The sequence below is a fragment of the Glossina fuscipes genome, unplaced genomic scaffold (assembly GCF_014805625.2).
Source record: "Glossina fuscipes isolate IAEA_lab_2018 unplaced genomic scaffold, Yale_Gfus_2 1, whole genome shotgun sequence".
Taxonomy (NCBI): domain Eukaryota; kingdom Metazoa; phylum Arthropoda; class Insecta; order Diptera; family Glossinidae; genus Glossina; species Glossina fuscipes.
In genome coordinates this window covers 32,617,481-32,635,157 of record NW_023998415.1, presented here as the reverse complement: position 1 = coordinate 32,635,157, position 17,677 = coordinate 32,617,481, and the positions used below count along the sequence as shown (strand labels likewise).

The window sequence follows — 17,677 nt, the reverse complement described above, 5'->3', positions numbered from 1 at the left end:
AGCATGGCATTGACAATTTGTCTAATACATTTGAACACACCTGCGCCTACAAACATGGACTACAAAAATTCATTTGTCTGTGGAGTGTGGCAACAACAAAATTGTAAAACTTGGCATAAGAGATGAACATTTAGAGAAAAAAGATCGTTACGCGATTTAAATTTAAAAGTGAATGTAAAGTAAGATGCATTGTAAATAGTTTACTACTCTATGAAAATTTGCATTCCCGCCTCCAACTCTTTGTTTGGGACTGATATTAAAGGGATTGTGAGCAGGTAGATGACCCACCATGTGTGAGCGAAAGTTCAACAAAAATGCCTGATTGGAAGCTCCCATGCTGGCACTGACCGAAAGCTTATGGAAAGGGAGCCACTTATTGTCGGGAGTTTCGTACGGCGTCACTTGTCGCACAGAATATGTTATATTAACTTGGTGCCTATGTAGAGGAGGGCTTACGAGAGTCGCCTATCTTTCTTTCAAAATCAAGTTCTGACTCGGCGTAAGGCTACCAGTCCATCCAATGTTTGTCCAAGCATTCTTGAAAAAGTCATTCAGAGCATAAATTCGGGAAATTTCGGGCCCCCTTCCACATAGCCCTTCTTAGGCAAGTTAGGCCTTCGTATGGTAATATGTTTTTATTTTTAATATTTCATAGTGAAAATTGATCCATGATAATTGTAACAAATTTTAAGTTTATAAGACTTTGGTCTTCGATTTCATTTCATGACGACTTGATAGGACTTTATATATAGAAAAGAAAATTCGATATTTTATTGTTTCATGGCGATAATTGGCCCCTAATAGTAATTGGACATAGAAAATGGACTATGGAAAATAGGAAGCATCTAGCTCCCCTCCATCATGACAATACATACATTCAAAGCTTGTATGCCCCTGAGGGGTATAGATGACAAGAATGAGTAAAGCCATAATGTATTCAACTTACAAATGACAATTTTCTGTAATGTTTTCTATGGAATTTGCTAGATTAAAATTGGAAAAAAGCATCAGATCGAATCCTCTTTACGACCATTTCTGATATTAAGGGAAATTTTTTTAGAAATACATTATAAAAAATAATTTTCTATTTCTCATATGTTTCGCGGAAAAGCAGGAAAAATTGTTTATGGAAACACTCAGGAAATGTGAAAAATTTAGATAATATATGATTATTATTATTATTATTTATTTATTTGTTAATTTTTTTTTTTCGGGGCTTCACAAAAGGGGCTATACAAAATAGTGATTTGGTATTTAGATGCATTGCGTGAAGTTAGGTCCGTACAGATCTACTTTTAGCATCGTCTTCCTTATAAAGGCCTTCATAAAAGTTGGACTTTCATATGGCAACGATTTCTAGTTTTTGAAATTTGGCGGAAAATTAACTTGACAGAAATCATGCTTGGCGGGACCTCTCCTCTACGGACTCCTATGGAAAGCAAACTCTCACACATAATGTATATATAATAAGGTATAGTTTGTAGGATTTTGTGAGAGGAAACTAAATAAGTAATGAAGGGCTTTTAACGGTCGGCCTTGTTCGCCTATAACGTTTCAACTTGTTTAAATTATTTTGTTTTTAATTTAATAAAACAAAGAAACGTTTGTTGCATATATTTGTGGGTGAAACGATAGTCTCGTTTAAAACGCCAAGCAAGCTAACACGTGCTTCACTAAATTTTCATCAAAAGAAATTTTCAATGAAAACAGCTATTGTTTAATCACCGCAATGGTATAACACATTAAAAACAATTGCAGTGAAAGAATAATGGATAGCGTCGTTTATACATTTGCTGGTGATTATGAGAACAAAGATACTATAAAATGAACACCTATCAGCACGTATTCCATAAATACAATCATTTTAAACGTGTCTTATGCGCGCAAATAGAAAATGTGATGTATTAACTTTATCATGTTAGTTTCGGCAATTGCAAAAGTTTTATATGCAAGCCATACTGTCGGACATGAAAAATTATATGCACAAATAACCACACTTTCGAACGGAAATAATAAATGCTTTTCCAGCGCACTTTCGCCCGCAATTAACGCATGGATCGACTATAGTGCCCCGTAAATATATATTTTTTCTAGTGATATCGTGCGTCAAGAGCATATCTTGGAGTTGATTTAGTTTTTCCTTTCCTCACACTCTTTTGCCACTTTTGTATTAATCCCTGAAATTCAAAAAAAAAAAAAAATTGAAACATTAAGCTACAACAGGTTACGTATTATTCCCCCTTTAACTTTATGAGTTAAACATGAAAATTGATGGAGAAGAGCCTTTTGTTAATGTCAGACATCAGCCTTATCTAGCCGACGTTGTCCGCATTAAATTAACCCAAATCCATCAAATGGGGATATATGTGTATTTATGCATATCAGGCTTGGGCCAAATTTATCATTTTCATTACTTGCTGGTACTGATTTCAGGGATCGCAAGCTACATTTACTATATCGCTACTATATCGAATTATAATTCATATAATTTAGCAGCCTTGAGCCAATGTTGTTGTTGTTATTCAAAACGGGAGAATCATCATCAGTTTCTTGTTAATTGTAACCAGATCCGTGGAACGATTGTTCTCACGAGATCGGCAAAACGGAAAAAAAAAAAGAATCAAACTTTTCTACAAGACAAAGTATTGAGATCGCAATCATTAGATGGAGAAATCGGAATGATTCTGCCAATTATTTTCAGTTTTACCCCACGGGATGTATGCTGATATTAAAACTTAAATGAACGACTTTCTTAAAATAACCGTAAACGATGAGTAACCAGTCAGGCCGTCATGCTACTAATTGTGTTGTCTCGTTGTCTCATCGGTATGTTAATTCACCTTACAAAGCATAATCGTGTAGTGTGTAGTGCAAAATGTAGTTTGCAACCATCAGTAAACATAATTTATATTTCACGTAGTTTATCTTGATTAAGTTTCAATTTATATTGTTGTACAGGCGATAATTTCTATATATTTTGCAACTATACTGTGTACCACACATGTCGGAAGCCAATAAATATACTTTTGCTGTTGTTGTTGTTCGTCTTTTTTTCTGTTTTTTTTTTTTTTTTGATTTTCTTCTTTACGATATTCAATTTTAACTCAAAACACATACAAAACACAATTATAAAGCAAACATGTGCGTGTGATCATGCACAAGTATAAATATACACTAAATATTTATTTAATGGTATTTGAATCTATATGTATGAATGTGTCTGTCTGTCTATCTGTTTGTCTGTCTGTCTGTCTGTCTGTCTGTCTGTCTGTCTATCTGGGCACACAGTAAACCATTACGTTCTACTAATGACACTAATGGAAATCCTTCACATCTATACGAATAGAAAAGGACGTACAAATGAATTAAAGTTCAAATTTTCACTAGACAAGTTAATGTCAGCTATTCTGTATATGTGCATAAATGCTATGAACACCCATATAAAGAACGAAAGCGAGACAGAGAGAGGCAGAGAGAAGGAAACTGAGAAATAAACACTCGTACAATTATTTGGCATCTATTTTTACTAAAAATACTATTTCGTTATTTTCTTTATCATTATTACACTCCTTTTCTCTTTTTTTTTTTTTGTTTTTTTTGTTTTTTTTTTTTTTAAGAATAAAAGTTCTATTTTATTCTCTTTATGGGAAATACATATTGAGTGAAAAAAAAAAAAAAAAAAAAAAAAAACATGAAGGAAAAAAGTTTATTATTCCAGGGCAAGTGTTGCTACTGTTATTGTCGGTTTGCCTTTTCTTTTCTTTTCTTTTTTTTTCTTTTTTTTTTCTGATACAATACAATTTTTAAGTGAAAATCCATTTAGAGAGTACAATTATTTTCAGTTAGCACATGATGTTGTGTTGTGGAATTTCTACTTATCACTTTGTCAATTGCAACTTAGTTGAGAATTTGGCAAAGGGAGCAAAAGGGATAGAGAGTGAATGTCAACATTTTTATTTTATTTATTTATTTTTTTTCTTTTTAATAATATAAAGAACAAGTTCGTCGCTCTGACAAGTCAATAATAGCAGTTGTCTATGCAATAGTAAATGATTGTTGAGAAGACGAGAGAAATTCACTTTTATACCTAACATATAAAATTTGACGAATGCTAGTTAACTCACTCCGTTCGTAACATTTATAAAAATTTGCAATGCTACCATATACCATACACATACATACATATGCTATATGAATTAGTTACCTGAAAGGAGAAGAAGATGCGAAAACATGTTCGGCGAAACAGTTTTGTGATTTTAGTGATTTCAAGCTAGTCAAGCAATTTTGTAGAGAATTTTTCCATCGATTAAAGAGTGCTGCGTTCTTATCTTATTCAATTCTTGCTATTGCATGCTGACATGCATAACTAAATAATTCTTTATATTAGGTTAGGTTAGTTTTTAGTGTTGGGTAAACAAGAGTCGTAACAAAACAATTGTTCACTTTCTGCCCCACTTTGATTTCATTGTGTTGGGTTATACTTGTTGAAAAAATGTATTGGCAATTTTCACAACACTTTATGATAGTCTACGCAAAAGTATTTCCTTGTATATGCGAATGAAGGCAGACGTAGGCAATTCTCGCTTATTACTTCATTCCATGGAGTAGGGAATTTTTTAAAACACAATCTCTTCAACTTAACGATTAAATGTTTTTCAAGTGTTTCAATAAAATATAGCAACAGAAATAAAGCATAGAAGCTGTGAGTAATTTGCATTTCAGTCTAATTCCATTTCAGCTATAAAATTATGTCCTTACAGAGCTTGCTTACTTACTAGTCTATTACTAACAGTAACACTTTTAGAACATTTTCTTATACTGAATTAGTTTTGAATTTTTTTTCTAATTATTATCGCATTGACCGGAAGATAGTCTACGATGAAAACTTGAACGTTTTTTTCATAAAATCGGTCACTTGATGGACTCACTCACTCAATATCAATACAAAGTTATTCTTCTTTTACTTTATGCGGAAATGTTTTTACGCACGTAGAGAGAGAAGAAGATAGACATTATTGAAATTGCATATATATATATATATATATATATATATATGGAGCTTTTTCATTATATTTGAGGGCACTTTTATAGATTTTTCTTAAGAAATGCTTTTAAAAGGAAAATCACTCATACGTGTTGTGTTATCAAAATTGTTGGAAAGTCCCTCTCACGTAACGAGTAATAGGAATCAAATTTTGTCAAATTTAAGGTCTACTCATTACTTATAATTATATAACTTATAATTGTAGTGTCATTTGCTACATATTATGCATATATGTATGTACAAATATTGACATAGTTATTGACAGATGTACACAACGGCTCACGCGCGCACACAGTGCAGCCCAACATTCTTTAATAAAAATTAGAATTTAATATCAATTAAGAGACATACACGATACAATCCAATATATCATATATAACTTCTTCCTTGTTCAGTTTATGTATTCAAATCTTCAAAGTAATTGTTGAGCATTCGAATCGCATTTCAAGTCGCTCGGTTATATAGCTCGTTTATCGACTATTGATTGTTGTTTTTTTTTTGTGGATTATTTTACATGTTTATGTTTAGTGTCAAAACAAGATCCGTGTCTAGCTCGATTTTCTTATTCGTCGACGCATGCATACGAACCTAAATATTAGCATCGTATTATAATTTTGGTTTTTTATTTTTTTAATCATGCCAATAACAGATGGCCAAACGAATGGATATATATGATGATAATAATCTAAAATTCGTACACTGAACTTAGAGTAGCCTCCGATACGATATTGTGCATCGGATTATGTCCGATGTGCATATGTAGTTGAATAAAAAAAAAAAAAAAAAAAAAAAAATATTGTTTAAAAAGTTACTTTGTAGCCATACTCAGGTACCAAAATTTTTTTAATTTATTAAATTTTTTTTTTTTTTTCAGTTAGTCGCTGAGTAAGACAGCATTTTTTGTATCTTCCGGTACATTGCAATAGCACAGTATCCAGATACTCTGCATGAGAGTTGAAAGTATGAACACTATATGTACACACTTACATTACATTAATTCTGCCTGTTCTTTATGGAAATTTTGCTATAAGCTCGAGAAAAAAAAAAAAAAAAAATAAAAAATTTTAGGGAAAAACAACTTCTGTGCATTTAACTTCTGTTTTTTTTTTTTTTTCGTTTCGTTTTTTTTTTTTCTGTTTTTTTTTTTTTTTTTTTTTGTTTTGATATCAAAAGTTTTCGTATCGATAAAACATTCAGAATAAATTGGCATTACAATGATTAACTTTTTATGTTAATTTCAGCTCTTACAGCTATTAATTTCACATCATGCTAATTTTCTGTGCAACCAAACAATCGTGTAGTAAAAACACATCCGCATAGACAATCGTACAAATATTTAATTAGTTTTACACTTTTCAGTAACAGTGGTTGCTGACGGTGAATTGTAACTGCCACACCAACTTAATTTTCGTAATAGGCCTACCGTTGTTCTTGGTTGTATATTTACACGCATTTATAAAGGTGTGTGTGTGTGTGTGTATGTGTGCATTTGCTCTCTTTAGTATTTTTATTTCCTTTTACTCAATATTACTATTTTGTATAATTAAACAAAATTTTGTACATTGTAAATGCTTTCCAATTTAGTAATTGGCCAATTGTTACATAAAAGCATACACATACGCAGGCATATATTAAGGCACGCCAGCACACACCATCTGGATTCAGATATTCATGCACGCCCAACTTACAAATGAATAAAAAAAAAAAAAAAAAAAAAAAACCCAACCGCAAAAATCACTGTATACACATATGCGGTGAGGTAATGAAATTTTCCCTGGATTTCGATTAACGGACAAAACAATTGTGTTATTGTTATTGCTGTTTGTCTATCCCTCCCAACCGATCTCTGCATTCGGCTGGTCTCCTCATACATATGTGACTTTTATAACTAATTTTATATTGCATACAATAATGTAAAGTGTTTTCTTTTTTTTTTTTTCTTTTTTTTTTCTTTATGTTATATGTAATTATTTCCGCTCAGAGGTAAGTGTTAAAACTATTACAATTGTAAATACTGATTTAAGTAGAAGAAACTGTCTTCATACATATAATTATTCTCATTTAAAGATACATAGATAGAATTTCATTTTTTTAAAATAAATTTCGCAACTCATCAGTCGATGCGAAATGCGAAAAGAAAATAATCGAATGTTCAAAATATGTTTCAGTCCATAGCTTTCATTACCTTCTCATAGATATTTGGCTTTTTACATATATACATATATTTTTTGTTTTTGATAATTCAGCTTCAAAGTCTTCACTCTATCATACTAAAGAATCTGTTTTGGTTAACCCAATGCAAGCCGTTGGCATAACAATATTTGGAAGAAATAATTAAGGCTTACGAGTTTTTACATGGTATGAGAACGCATTTAAAAGAAACGCGTGCATAATTTTAGGAGCTCTTAAATAAACCAAATCATCATTTACTCTCGCTGTGAAGTTTTTTGTTACGTTCTAGATGAAATTGTCTTCAAAATTGTTCAATGTCTCCTTATATGCAGAAATTATTTCATGTAATGCTTGCAGTGGACGACGCCTGTTTATTTGCTATCGCTAAGATATGGGGGATTTGATGGGAAAATTTGGTTTGGTTTAACCTCTTATACAGTCTTGGATACTTTGAAAACAAAGAACATCACCCACAGATCATATCATAATCGTGGCATAATTCGTGCTTCAACAAGTTTTATAAATTATCTCCAGTTTGTTGTTTGTTTTGTTGGAAATCTTTGTTGAAAAGTAGACGTTTTAACATATTTGATGGGAACATTCTCTCTCTCTCTCTCTTAGTCTCTCCCTGTCTCTATCTATCTGTCTACCTATCTATCTATCTATCTATCCATCTATTTATCTATCTATCTATTTATCTATCTCTATCTTTATCTTTCTCTCTTTCTCTCTCTCTCTCTCTCTCTCTCTCTCTAATAATTGACTCCTTGGGCCGATAAACTTCATCCAGTCAATCTTCATTTCTTGATCAAAAGTAAAGATAACTTTTGTTTAGGAATTTTTCGAACAATGGATCGATCAAGGACCGTTGTGTCGTTGCGCCACGATCACCGCTGTATTGTACGGACTAAAATCGTTTTAGGGACTGTTATTGCTTGCACTCCGATGAACGTATGTTTTTAACGTGTGTCATCATTTTGCGTAATGACCAGCGCTTTTTCGCAAATTTAAATATTATTCTTTTATTTTAATACGTGCATGCAGGCGAGTGTGGTATGCACATTTTCTCCAATGTGGTTGCGGCGCGAATGATAGTTGAGAATATTTGCACGGCGATGATATGTTTTATGTAAAAATGTAGAACGACGTTATTTTCTCTGCAGTCATCGAGGCGGCAACAATTACAATTGCGTGTAATTATAACAATAAACACATCAACACATGCACATGTGAACTTAAGCAGAAGCATAAAACAAACAAGAGATGATTGCGTTCACACGAACACACTAATAGACAACTTGAATTGGCGAGTGTCAAACGGAAATGAACATTTGAGCTATGACATCCTAACATTTCCTTAATGAGTGCAATATACTGTAAAACAAAACGATAATTTTAACAGCCTTTAAAGACAAACTACTAAACATATACAGGCGTCCGACCGACATATTTGTATACCTATTTACATATATAGATATGTGATGGAAATTGAACGACTAGAATTTTCCCATCCCTAGGAGGAAAGGAGACGGAGAATCAAGTGGTTTATATATTATAAACATGACTTTGCATTGAATAGACGCGGGGCGAAAAAAAGAAAAAAGAAAAAAGAAAAAAAAAAAAAAGAAATTAATTTAAAAAACTAATTTTATTGGTTTAAATCCGTAAAGGAAATGAGCGATGTTAACTGGCTTGCTTAACAGAACATTTTTTCCCCTTCTTTCAATTATTCATCTAAGTAGTGTAAGGCAGCCATGCAGGCAATGCTAGGTATGCATTGTTGAATAATTAAAGTAATTTCTTTTGTTAAATACGTAAATAATGTGTGAATATTAAATTAGCAACAGCTAGACATAATTGTGAATATTACATACCGGACACCAGGAGTTCGCTGCTGCTATTAACCAAATTGTCCATAATTGGTTGAAATGTATAAAATGTTAATGTCTCCAAGTCATTGCTTTGTACATTAATCGAAAGTAAAGCAGGTGTGCCACGCAAAAGACCGTTGTCGAGCTTCTTCAATAGATTATTGCGCAAATTTAATGTTTTCAAATTGTTTAGACCGTCGAGAGCACGTTCGGAAATACGCTAAGGGGTAATAAGAAAATGAAAAAGAAAATACTTTTACAATAAAATCAATCAATCATTCTCTCACGAATAATTACAACTAATTACAAACATATTATTTATACAAGCATTAATTAATTTATTCATATGTTAAACGCTTCATTTTAGGACATTTTCTTAACACAATTCGGAAGATATGCAAATTATTTATGTACCACAACGTGGTCCCTCATTCTTCACATACCCACTTGTGCCAGTGCGCGTTCATTACAATCTAATTAACATATGACATGTCACACATACCGCTAGACTATAAATGTTCAAATCATTAAACCGTTAAATGCTTAAGAACAGAAAAAATTTGCCATAAAAGAAAACATCACATATATCATATATGAGAGAGCGAAGGAATGCGTACCTTCGCATTCACAATTTTGATTAATAATTTTTAGGCAACGCAACATGAATGCTTCATATCAACAACAACAATTAAATAAAATCTAAGCACACGTGCGTAAAAATTTTTCAATCGCAAGCATTTTGGAGAATTCCGCTATTGAACTTTCGGAAAATATCAGGTTTCTTATAATATACGCCAGCTTGGTTTAATTGCACACACCAATTATCCCTTCAACAAGCACTTTCCACGAAGAAATTCTAATTTAGAAATGAACTGTAGATTGCTGTGGTCACGATTAGAGATCAGTTGAACATTTTTTATTAACTTCAATAACACGAACGAACTGATGCAGCGTTAAATATGATGTCGACAAAGCCTCCTCCTAAAATGAGTATAGCATTTTTCTACCCGCCTAACGTATTAGAAAACTAAAAGATGGTCCTGTCATGTAGCAAAATCATTTTAGTCATGTTGCTCTGTCTCTACTTCTGTTTGTCGGATGCAACCTCGATTAGGATTGTAAAGCGTTCTTTCGAAAATATGTTTGATTTCGAATTTTATTCCTATCATACGCATTACATCAAGCAAGCTTGTATATGGGGGCTGAAAAATGCTCTTACATTACAAACGTATATTTATATACATTTAGGTTGTGTTAAAAGTTTTGGAATGTGAGCGAGCAAAAGTGGGGCAGTTCCCTCCGTCAGCAAGACTGCCTGAAAGTCGCTGAAAGATCAAACCGTAACATTTTAGCTCGTGGTGGTGGTGGTAATGTCCCCAAATCTTGAATGAGCTTGGCAGGCACTATGACATGCATCTCATGTTAAGAAAGTGTTTGCAGCTTTTGTGACTTTTCGGTTATCGAAAATAAAATTCAAGATTTCTTCATCTGTTCTGTTGTAACTATCTCTTATGCACGTTCATTGCGTCCATGCGGTCTTGTTTATAATCAATAAACCATTGATATATTTTCGTTTTGTAAGGGATAAGCTCAAATTATAGCTTTTCAAGCCAAGACTGAGTTTGAGCGGAATTTTTTCCCGTTAAAAGGCAGCATTTAATCAGCATTATTCCGCTAAAATCAATGTAGCTGGAGATTACATAATTTTACGACAAGAATCGTTTAACGATTGCCTCTTGCTAAAGTTAGCATAGATTTAGGCAATTTCCATATATCAATCCTGGGGATTATTGACCATTATGTTCATTTCAATGACTGCCTTTTGTATTCTCAAGTTAAGCCAATGCAAATTGCCTGACTCTACTCATATCACAAAGGGGAAAAAGTTGTTCATACTTTATTTATACAATTGTTTACTATTTCTTATTATTATTGGGCCTCGAATTTTCAATGGTCTCTTTTTCTTCAGATTTTCAACTAACAAATCATTGAATAATAGATTTATGGCACACTCGTTAGATAAAGCAGTTCTTTCTTTTTTTTTTCAAGTTTGCATATAAATGCTGACATACTTGCATATCTATGAGTGCGAGTGTAGAGAGATATTTGTGAAAACTTATAGCCCAGGCAGCAATATGAAGATGTTCAAATGCTTAGGCGTACGCTGTTATGCACAAGTGTGTAATATCGTGTATATATCTGGAAAAAGATTGCTTAATACTTAGACACACGTTAATAGATACAATATATAGAGATATGTACATTTAAATATATATATATATATATATATATATGCATATATATATATGTTTATGTGTATGAATGTTTTCTTCATCTCTGCTGCAGGGATACTTAGTAAAACTTTGTTGTGTAAACCGTACGTATACGTGAGAAAAAAGAAGTTAAAGAAAACTTTGCAGAAATCACAGCAGCAGCAGCAGCAGCAGCAGCAATATAAAAAAAAAAAACATATATCTATGTAAGTGTGTACCTACCACCTATTCATATAAAATCCCAACCCTGCAGACAAAGTTTAAAAAGTGAAACGTAAACTGGGCACCACGACCACAAGACGACATAGTCTTGACAAAATATGACACAAAGATAGCAACAAACTAAAGTTTAAATTACTCTGAAAAGAAATACAACATGTATACGTTCAACTGACATTACAAAGATAAGCATAAATCCTTGTTTGATATACTGGTACAAAAATATTGGGCGACTGGATTCTTTCTTTTCTTAGCAAAAAGAAGAACGCGAACGCTTTAACCTATAGAGCGGGAAAAAGGCGAAAAAGAAAAAAGAAGAAAATATTTTATATTGAAACCGTTCTGCTTTATTTTTTGTGTGAGTGTATGGAGGAGTAACTTTTCCTATAGTTTTATATAAATGTGTGTGTGTGTGTGTGTGTGTGTGTGTTTTTTTTTTTTTTTCTTTCTTCTTTTTGTCATAGGTTTATATCATTTTCAAAGAGTTGGTCGGTCGCTTTCTTCCTATTTTGTAGCAAGTGGTCGCGCATCCTGTCATAGGCAGTCATGCTGGCTGGCATTTCAATATATGTTTATAACCATACATACATGCCCGTGGACAGTCAAGCAGACAAACATTGCGGCATGAATCGTTATGAATATATTGCACATATGTATGTATGTATGTATGCATGTTTGTATGTATGTCAACTTCACATACAATAACATGCAACCCGCACACATTTTCATTTCTATTCTCGACTTCATACACTCAACGACTTAGTAGAGATTTTTCTGCCTTTCCTTTGATCCGGCACAGATGATCAACAAGAAAAGAGAGAAGAGATAAACAAAAAGAATAAAAATATGAAAAAAAAAAAAAAAACAGAAGAGAATTGTGCGGAAAAATATAGAACTTGTATGTCATTATTCTTAGCGCTTTTTAGATTTGTTTGTGTGCATTTATGTGTATAAAAGATTTGTTTAGAGAGGTTCAAGTATGTGTTTTTCTATATGTTAATGGGAGGCGCTTTATTCAGCATCGTTAGAAATAAAAAGTGCTAAAAGTATGAGCGTTGTTAAGTTAAAGCTCGCTTTTCTTTTCAAGCAGGATTCCTCCTGTAACGGCTATAATAGCAGCAATAACAACAATATATTTGCTTTTCCTGTTTATACGGATAGAAGCTATTAAAGTGAGATGTTTTAGCATCAAGGGGATATCACTCATTCAGCATAGCTTCAGTGACTCGTTCTACGCTTCACTAAGCACCCACTTTTACTGTCAGTTAATGCATTTAAATGTTATAGATAAGCGTAGGCTGATACTGCGGATATTCGCGGACGGTGAGAGCTCAAAAGCCCCCGCATTCAAATTCAAATTCAAATTCATATATAAAACTAATACCATGAAAGTCTACATTATATGCCGTTCCTATGTCGCATTAAAATTCCTTTGCGAATCGCGTTGAGGAGAACTTTCGGTTCATTGCCTTCTTAGCGGAAATTGCAGATTTTTTAATGCTTATGAAGAGGCGCTGATTATCGTAAAGTTATCCAAGCATCATTTCTAATAAGAAAGTCTTGATTTCTCGAAACTGTTTTGCAGAAAAATCAATTTTTCATTATCGTATGTGAACAATTTTTTTTTTTTTTTTTTTCATATTAAACGCAGACGAGTTTAACAGATTTTATAGACCATTTTCGTAAAAATTTTTTTTGGAATAATTGAACTCTTTTTGCTAAAATCGACGCTATTGGCTTTAAATTAATTTCTTTTTATTTGTTTTACGAAAGAATGCAATTATGAAGTTATACTTGCGAACTGAAGTCAGTCAGTTGAGAATTGTGATCCACTAAGAGGACATTTTATTAAAAAAAAAAAAAAAAAAAAAATGCTACTTTACGCTGCCAGTTGAAAGTGCACAACAATTTTTTTTCAATACAATTTATTAGTTTTTCATAAATAAATTTGATAAAATTAATAATAATTTTTTCATCCCATTGATCCCAATATTTGTTAAGTAAGGGAAACGACCGTACATTTTTTAGAGGAAACCCCTTTTTGATTGTCTTAATCCACGCTTTGAACCTTCTAGAATGTAAGGAAAAGATGTAACAACTAGAAAGAAATTATTTTTGAAATATCGCGACTCTTCGCGAAAAAATCTTCCTGGATAGTTACAGCCTTACAGTCTTTTGCCCTTCTAGAAAGTACTTTGTCCACTTAAGAGCTTCGAAACAACAATTGATTTATTAAGCTTCATCGAGACAACAGTTGAATAAATATGAAGCGATTCTAGCGAATCTAATCTTATCTAATCCACCGGCTATGCCATGAAGTTAGGAGGTTTTGATGAAGTTCTTGACAGTAGCTATGAACCGTGAAACTGGATTTCTATTTTTGACAGATGCAGCATAAGCGGCACTGTCTAGCGTAAAATCTTTGAGGAAAGGGAAAGAGACAGACTATTAGGACATAGAGAGGCAGTATAATGGCCCTTTCATATTTCAGGCTAATGAGAACAAGTAAGAAAATTATATTCAATTGCGGTCGAATCTTCTCACCGTTTATCGCCTTCACCGCTGGTGTATAAAATATTGAAAAAAAGAAAAACTATATATTTCTAGATTCAATAAAATTGGATGGGCGTAGCTGATTATTGATATGCGTGTACGATAATATTTTGAAAATGTATATTGTGTTTCTGTTGTTGTTTACGAGTAAAGAGCAAAAGATACAAGACGGTGAGCAAAGATGTTCTCAGTCTTGGCTGCGGAAGTGTGGACGCCGTTGGGCCTTTTTCATACTCTTTTGCAAATTTGTAGGTGATATCTTTTATTTTTTGCGAATGGGAGGAAGTGCAATACAGAAGCCACACGGGTGGGCAGACGGACAGATGGGTGGATATACAGACGGACAAATTGTGACACGGATCGACGGGTATGCTTAGGTGCATTTCTAATTTGGAACTGGCGAAGAACTTGTATACTGTACGAGGTTTCTGAAGCTTGCTTCTGCGTGTTATAAAGAGTATTGAAAGAGAAAGTTAAATTTTGGTTTACTATAACACCAGGTAGGTGCAGTCAATTTTTTCGATCTTCGTACAGGTATCACAGCGTCACCCACGGAATTTACGATATAAGAAAACAATATAAATAATGTTGTAATAAAAAAACCTATATATGAAAAATTTTTAAATTTTAAATTAACTTTTCTCGAAAGCCGGATTTTTGCAACCAGTCTCTAGCATAGCTGACACAAATAGCATTCATCTTTGGGAATTTTTGATAAGGTCATCAATGATAGAAAAGCATGGAATACTTCCGAAAGAGTTCATTTAATCAATTATATATTAGCGAAAGCTTGCCTTCTTAAAGTAAAAACTTGTATTTTCTTCATTCAAATATTGCCCAACAACACAAAAATCAGTATTTCCAAAGATAACTTAGTTCAAAATATGCCCGAAACGCTTTTCTCAACATACAAGTGAGAGAAAAATGAAATTTTGATATTTTGTAATATTTAATGAGCGTGACCGATTTATTCGATTTTCGTACAAGTACCAAATAATCATTCACAGAATATACGTAAAAATTTTAATCGTTAAATCGGTTGTAGTTTATAAGTAATAAGCAAAAGGCCAAACTTTTTAGGTATGGGACCAAAAGTGTTCTCACTTTATATTATACTGCAGACGTATCTTGTGATTTAGCCTTTTCTTCATAGGAACCGACATATAGAAATTTTTAACATATTTGTAAAGCAGACAGTAATACAGGGGGACAAGAATGTTGACGGACAGATGAATATGCTTGGAACGATTCAGATCAAGAATGTATTTAAGTTATAAGATCATCAGAAGCTTTCTTCTGTACGGTTAACGTACTCCCCCATACCTTTGTGGTAGACATCAGAGACAATTTTTAGGTAAGTCAAGTCAAAGTTCCCTTCACAATCACTGAACAGCCACACATGAATCAAGTCGTATTAATATATTTTCTATCATAAAATTATTAATACGTAATTTTCGATGCCATAAAGTTGGGCATGGAGGAGTGTTTTAATTACTATCAACTACTTACCTCAATACGGTTGTCATCCAATTCCAGTTCTGTTAAACTCCATAGCTCCGCAAATACCGTATCGCCAATAAAATTGATATTGTTGTGCGTCAACTTGAGAACGTTTAAGTTGCCAAGGCCCTTGAAAATTTCACTAGTTAAGACAGATATTTGATTATAGGCCAAATTCAAAAATATCAAGCGGCCTAAGTCCATAAAGAGGCCGTCATGTAAATTCGATATATTATTGTTGTTCAGGAATATTCTCTCGCATAGTGGTAAGTTGCGAAAAGCGTTACGATCAATTTCAAAGATTTGATTATGCTCCAAATTCAGGTCACGCAGACGTATATGGTTAGCAAAAGCCTCCTGATCCAAAGCTACTATCTGATTATTTGTCAATACAATACGTTCCATTTGAGGCAAGTTAGCAAAAGCGTAACTCTTAACAATTTCGACTTGCGAGTATTCAATGCTAATGCTTGTTAAATTTTGCAACGGTTCCAATATCATGGTGGGTATATAATCTAAACGTCCATGATTTTGTATAACAAATTTTAAATCACGTAAACGTCTTTGCTGATAAAATCTGGTCCAAGTAGTGTCATTTAATAACAAGCCATCAGAGAAAACCCAGCATTCAGCTTTTTGTACCGGAACGTGATTTTCATCGGGTGTGCAATAACACATTAGCTTCATGTCGCGACGTCTTGTACAAAAACCGGTAGTATCCATTGGACCATTAAAGGAGGTGGAATAAACAGACGAAGCGAAAGATGCCGAAGATATCCCCGTACCATAGACATTGTATTGATTTGTTAAGGTCGCAGAACCCGATGAAATGCGATCATTGCGTCTTCGGCCTTCTTTGTCGCGGGAACGGCCTTCTATAACAGCTGGTAAGCAGGCCAATATAATTACGGAAATAATAGGCAGGCGGGACATGACGCTGTATTTGGCTGGCGCTAACATCTTAGTGTTTGAATAGTGTTCTTTGGCTGAATGTATTATAAATTATAGTTTTCTGAAAAGAAATGTAAAACAAGTTGTTATTTTTTTAAATTCATTTAAATTGACCAGTGCAGTAGCTAAAACAATTCCAAATTCCCTACGCATAGATTCTGTGCGCCTTCAAAACCTCGTGTACATCTTACGAAACATCGAAGAATAGTAGACTTGCCGAGACAACGGCATCTATAATCAAATATTGTAATGTATGGCAAGAGCATAAATATGAAACCGGATTTTGCCGACAGAAGGCCATATCTGTCAATACAGTGACGTCGCTTCCCTATCTGGACGTTACTTTTTTTTGTGAGCATCGAACAAAGGTTTTCAACGCTCCACTGAGAAAAACTACGTTTAAGTTGAAAAAAAAAAAAAACGCGATTCTGCATTGTAACCTAATTTTGTCCTAAATATTTGTTGCTTCATATATACAAGGTAACTCATTGTGTGATTCCAAAAATTAACTGACTGAGATTTGAATGAAATATTTTTTGTTCGATATATTGCTTGGGCCCTGCTACTTCTTGCGAAGTATAATAACAATCAAGTGTTACCCATGGTGCATCTAACAAGAATTGAACTTTCGGTAACGGATGCTCGTTTGTCAAAGCGTGAAGAATTTAAGGATTGTTCGCATGAACTCGATCCGTTGGTTAACCCCCCCCCCAACAAAACGAAGTCTAATGGAAGAAATCGCACGAACCTGGTGGTCACATTCATATCTCGGAAATATGATACTACGCGCTCGGAAGAAATTCTCGCGCAACAATGCCAGAACGTGTTGTGTGAGTGATGGCAACACCCCACATATATTCAACATACATTTCTGCGAATTCGCGCTAAAATAATTTTTGCAGTCATACAACTGTAGTGATCACAATTAACTTTTTGGGAGTGGAAGCGAAAAACACCCCTTATCACTGCAGAGAAATGCCCGAACCGCACCTATATACAGAATTAACATTTTTGTAGTAAGTTTTTCGACACGTTCAGTGGTTGTTGATCGATCCTGATTGTGAAATGACAAACAATACACTAAACATACATAT

The 17,677-nt window shown here is 33.5% G+C and overlaps 1 protein-coding gene across 1 annotated transcript in view; it reads right to left on the bottom strand.

Moving 5' to 3' along the window:
* Nucleotides 1-16,641, bottom strand: part of LOC119631694 (connectin) — a 51,060-nt gene extending 34,419 nt beyond the window's left edge. Inside the window, exons 1-2 of the mRNA XM_038024126.1 lie at nucleotides 15,642-16,641; nucleotides 9,091-9,307 (exon numbers count right to left, since the gene is read on the bottom strand). Coding sequence (XP_037880054.1) covers nucleotides 9,091-9,307; nucleotides 15,642-16,592 — 1,168 coding nt within the window. The 5' untranslated portion in view covers nucleotides 16,593-16,641. The remainder of the gene's footprint in view (nucleotides 1-9,090; nucleotides 9,308-15,641) is intronic.
* Between the last annotated feature and the right edge of the window lie 1,036 nt (nucleotides 16,642-17,677).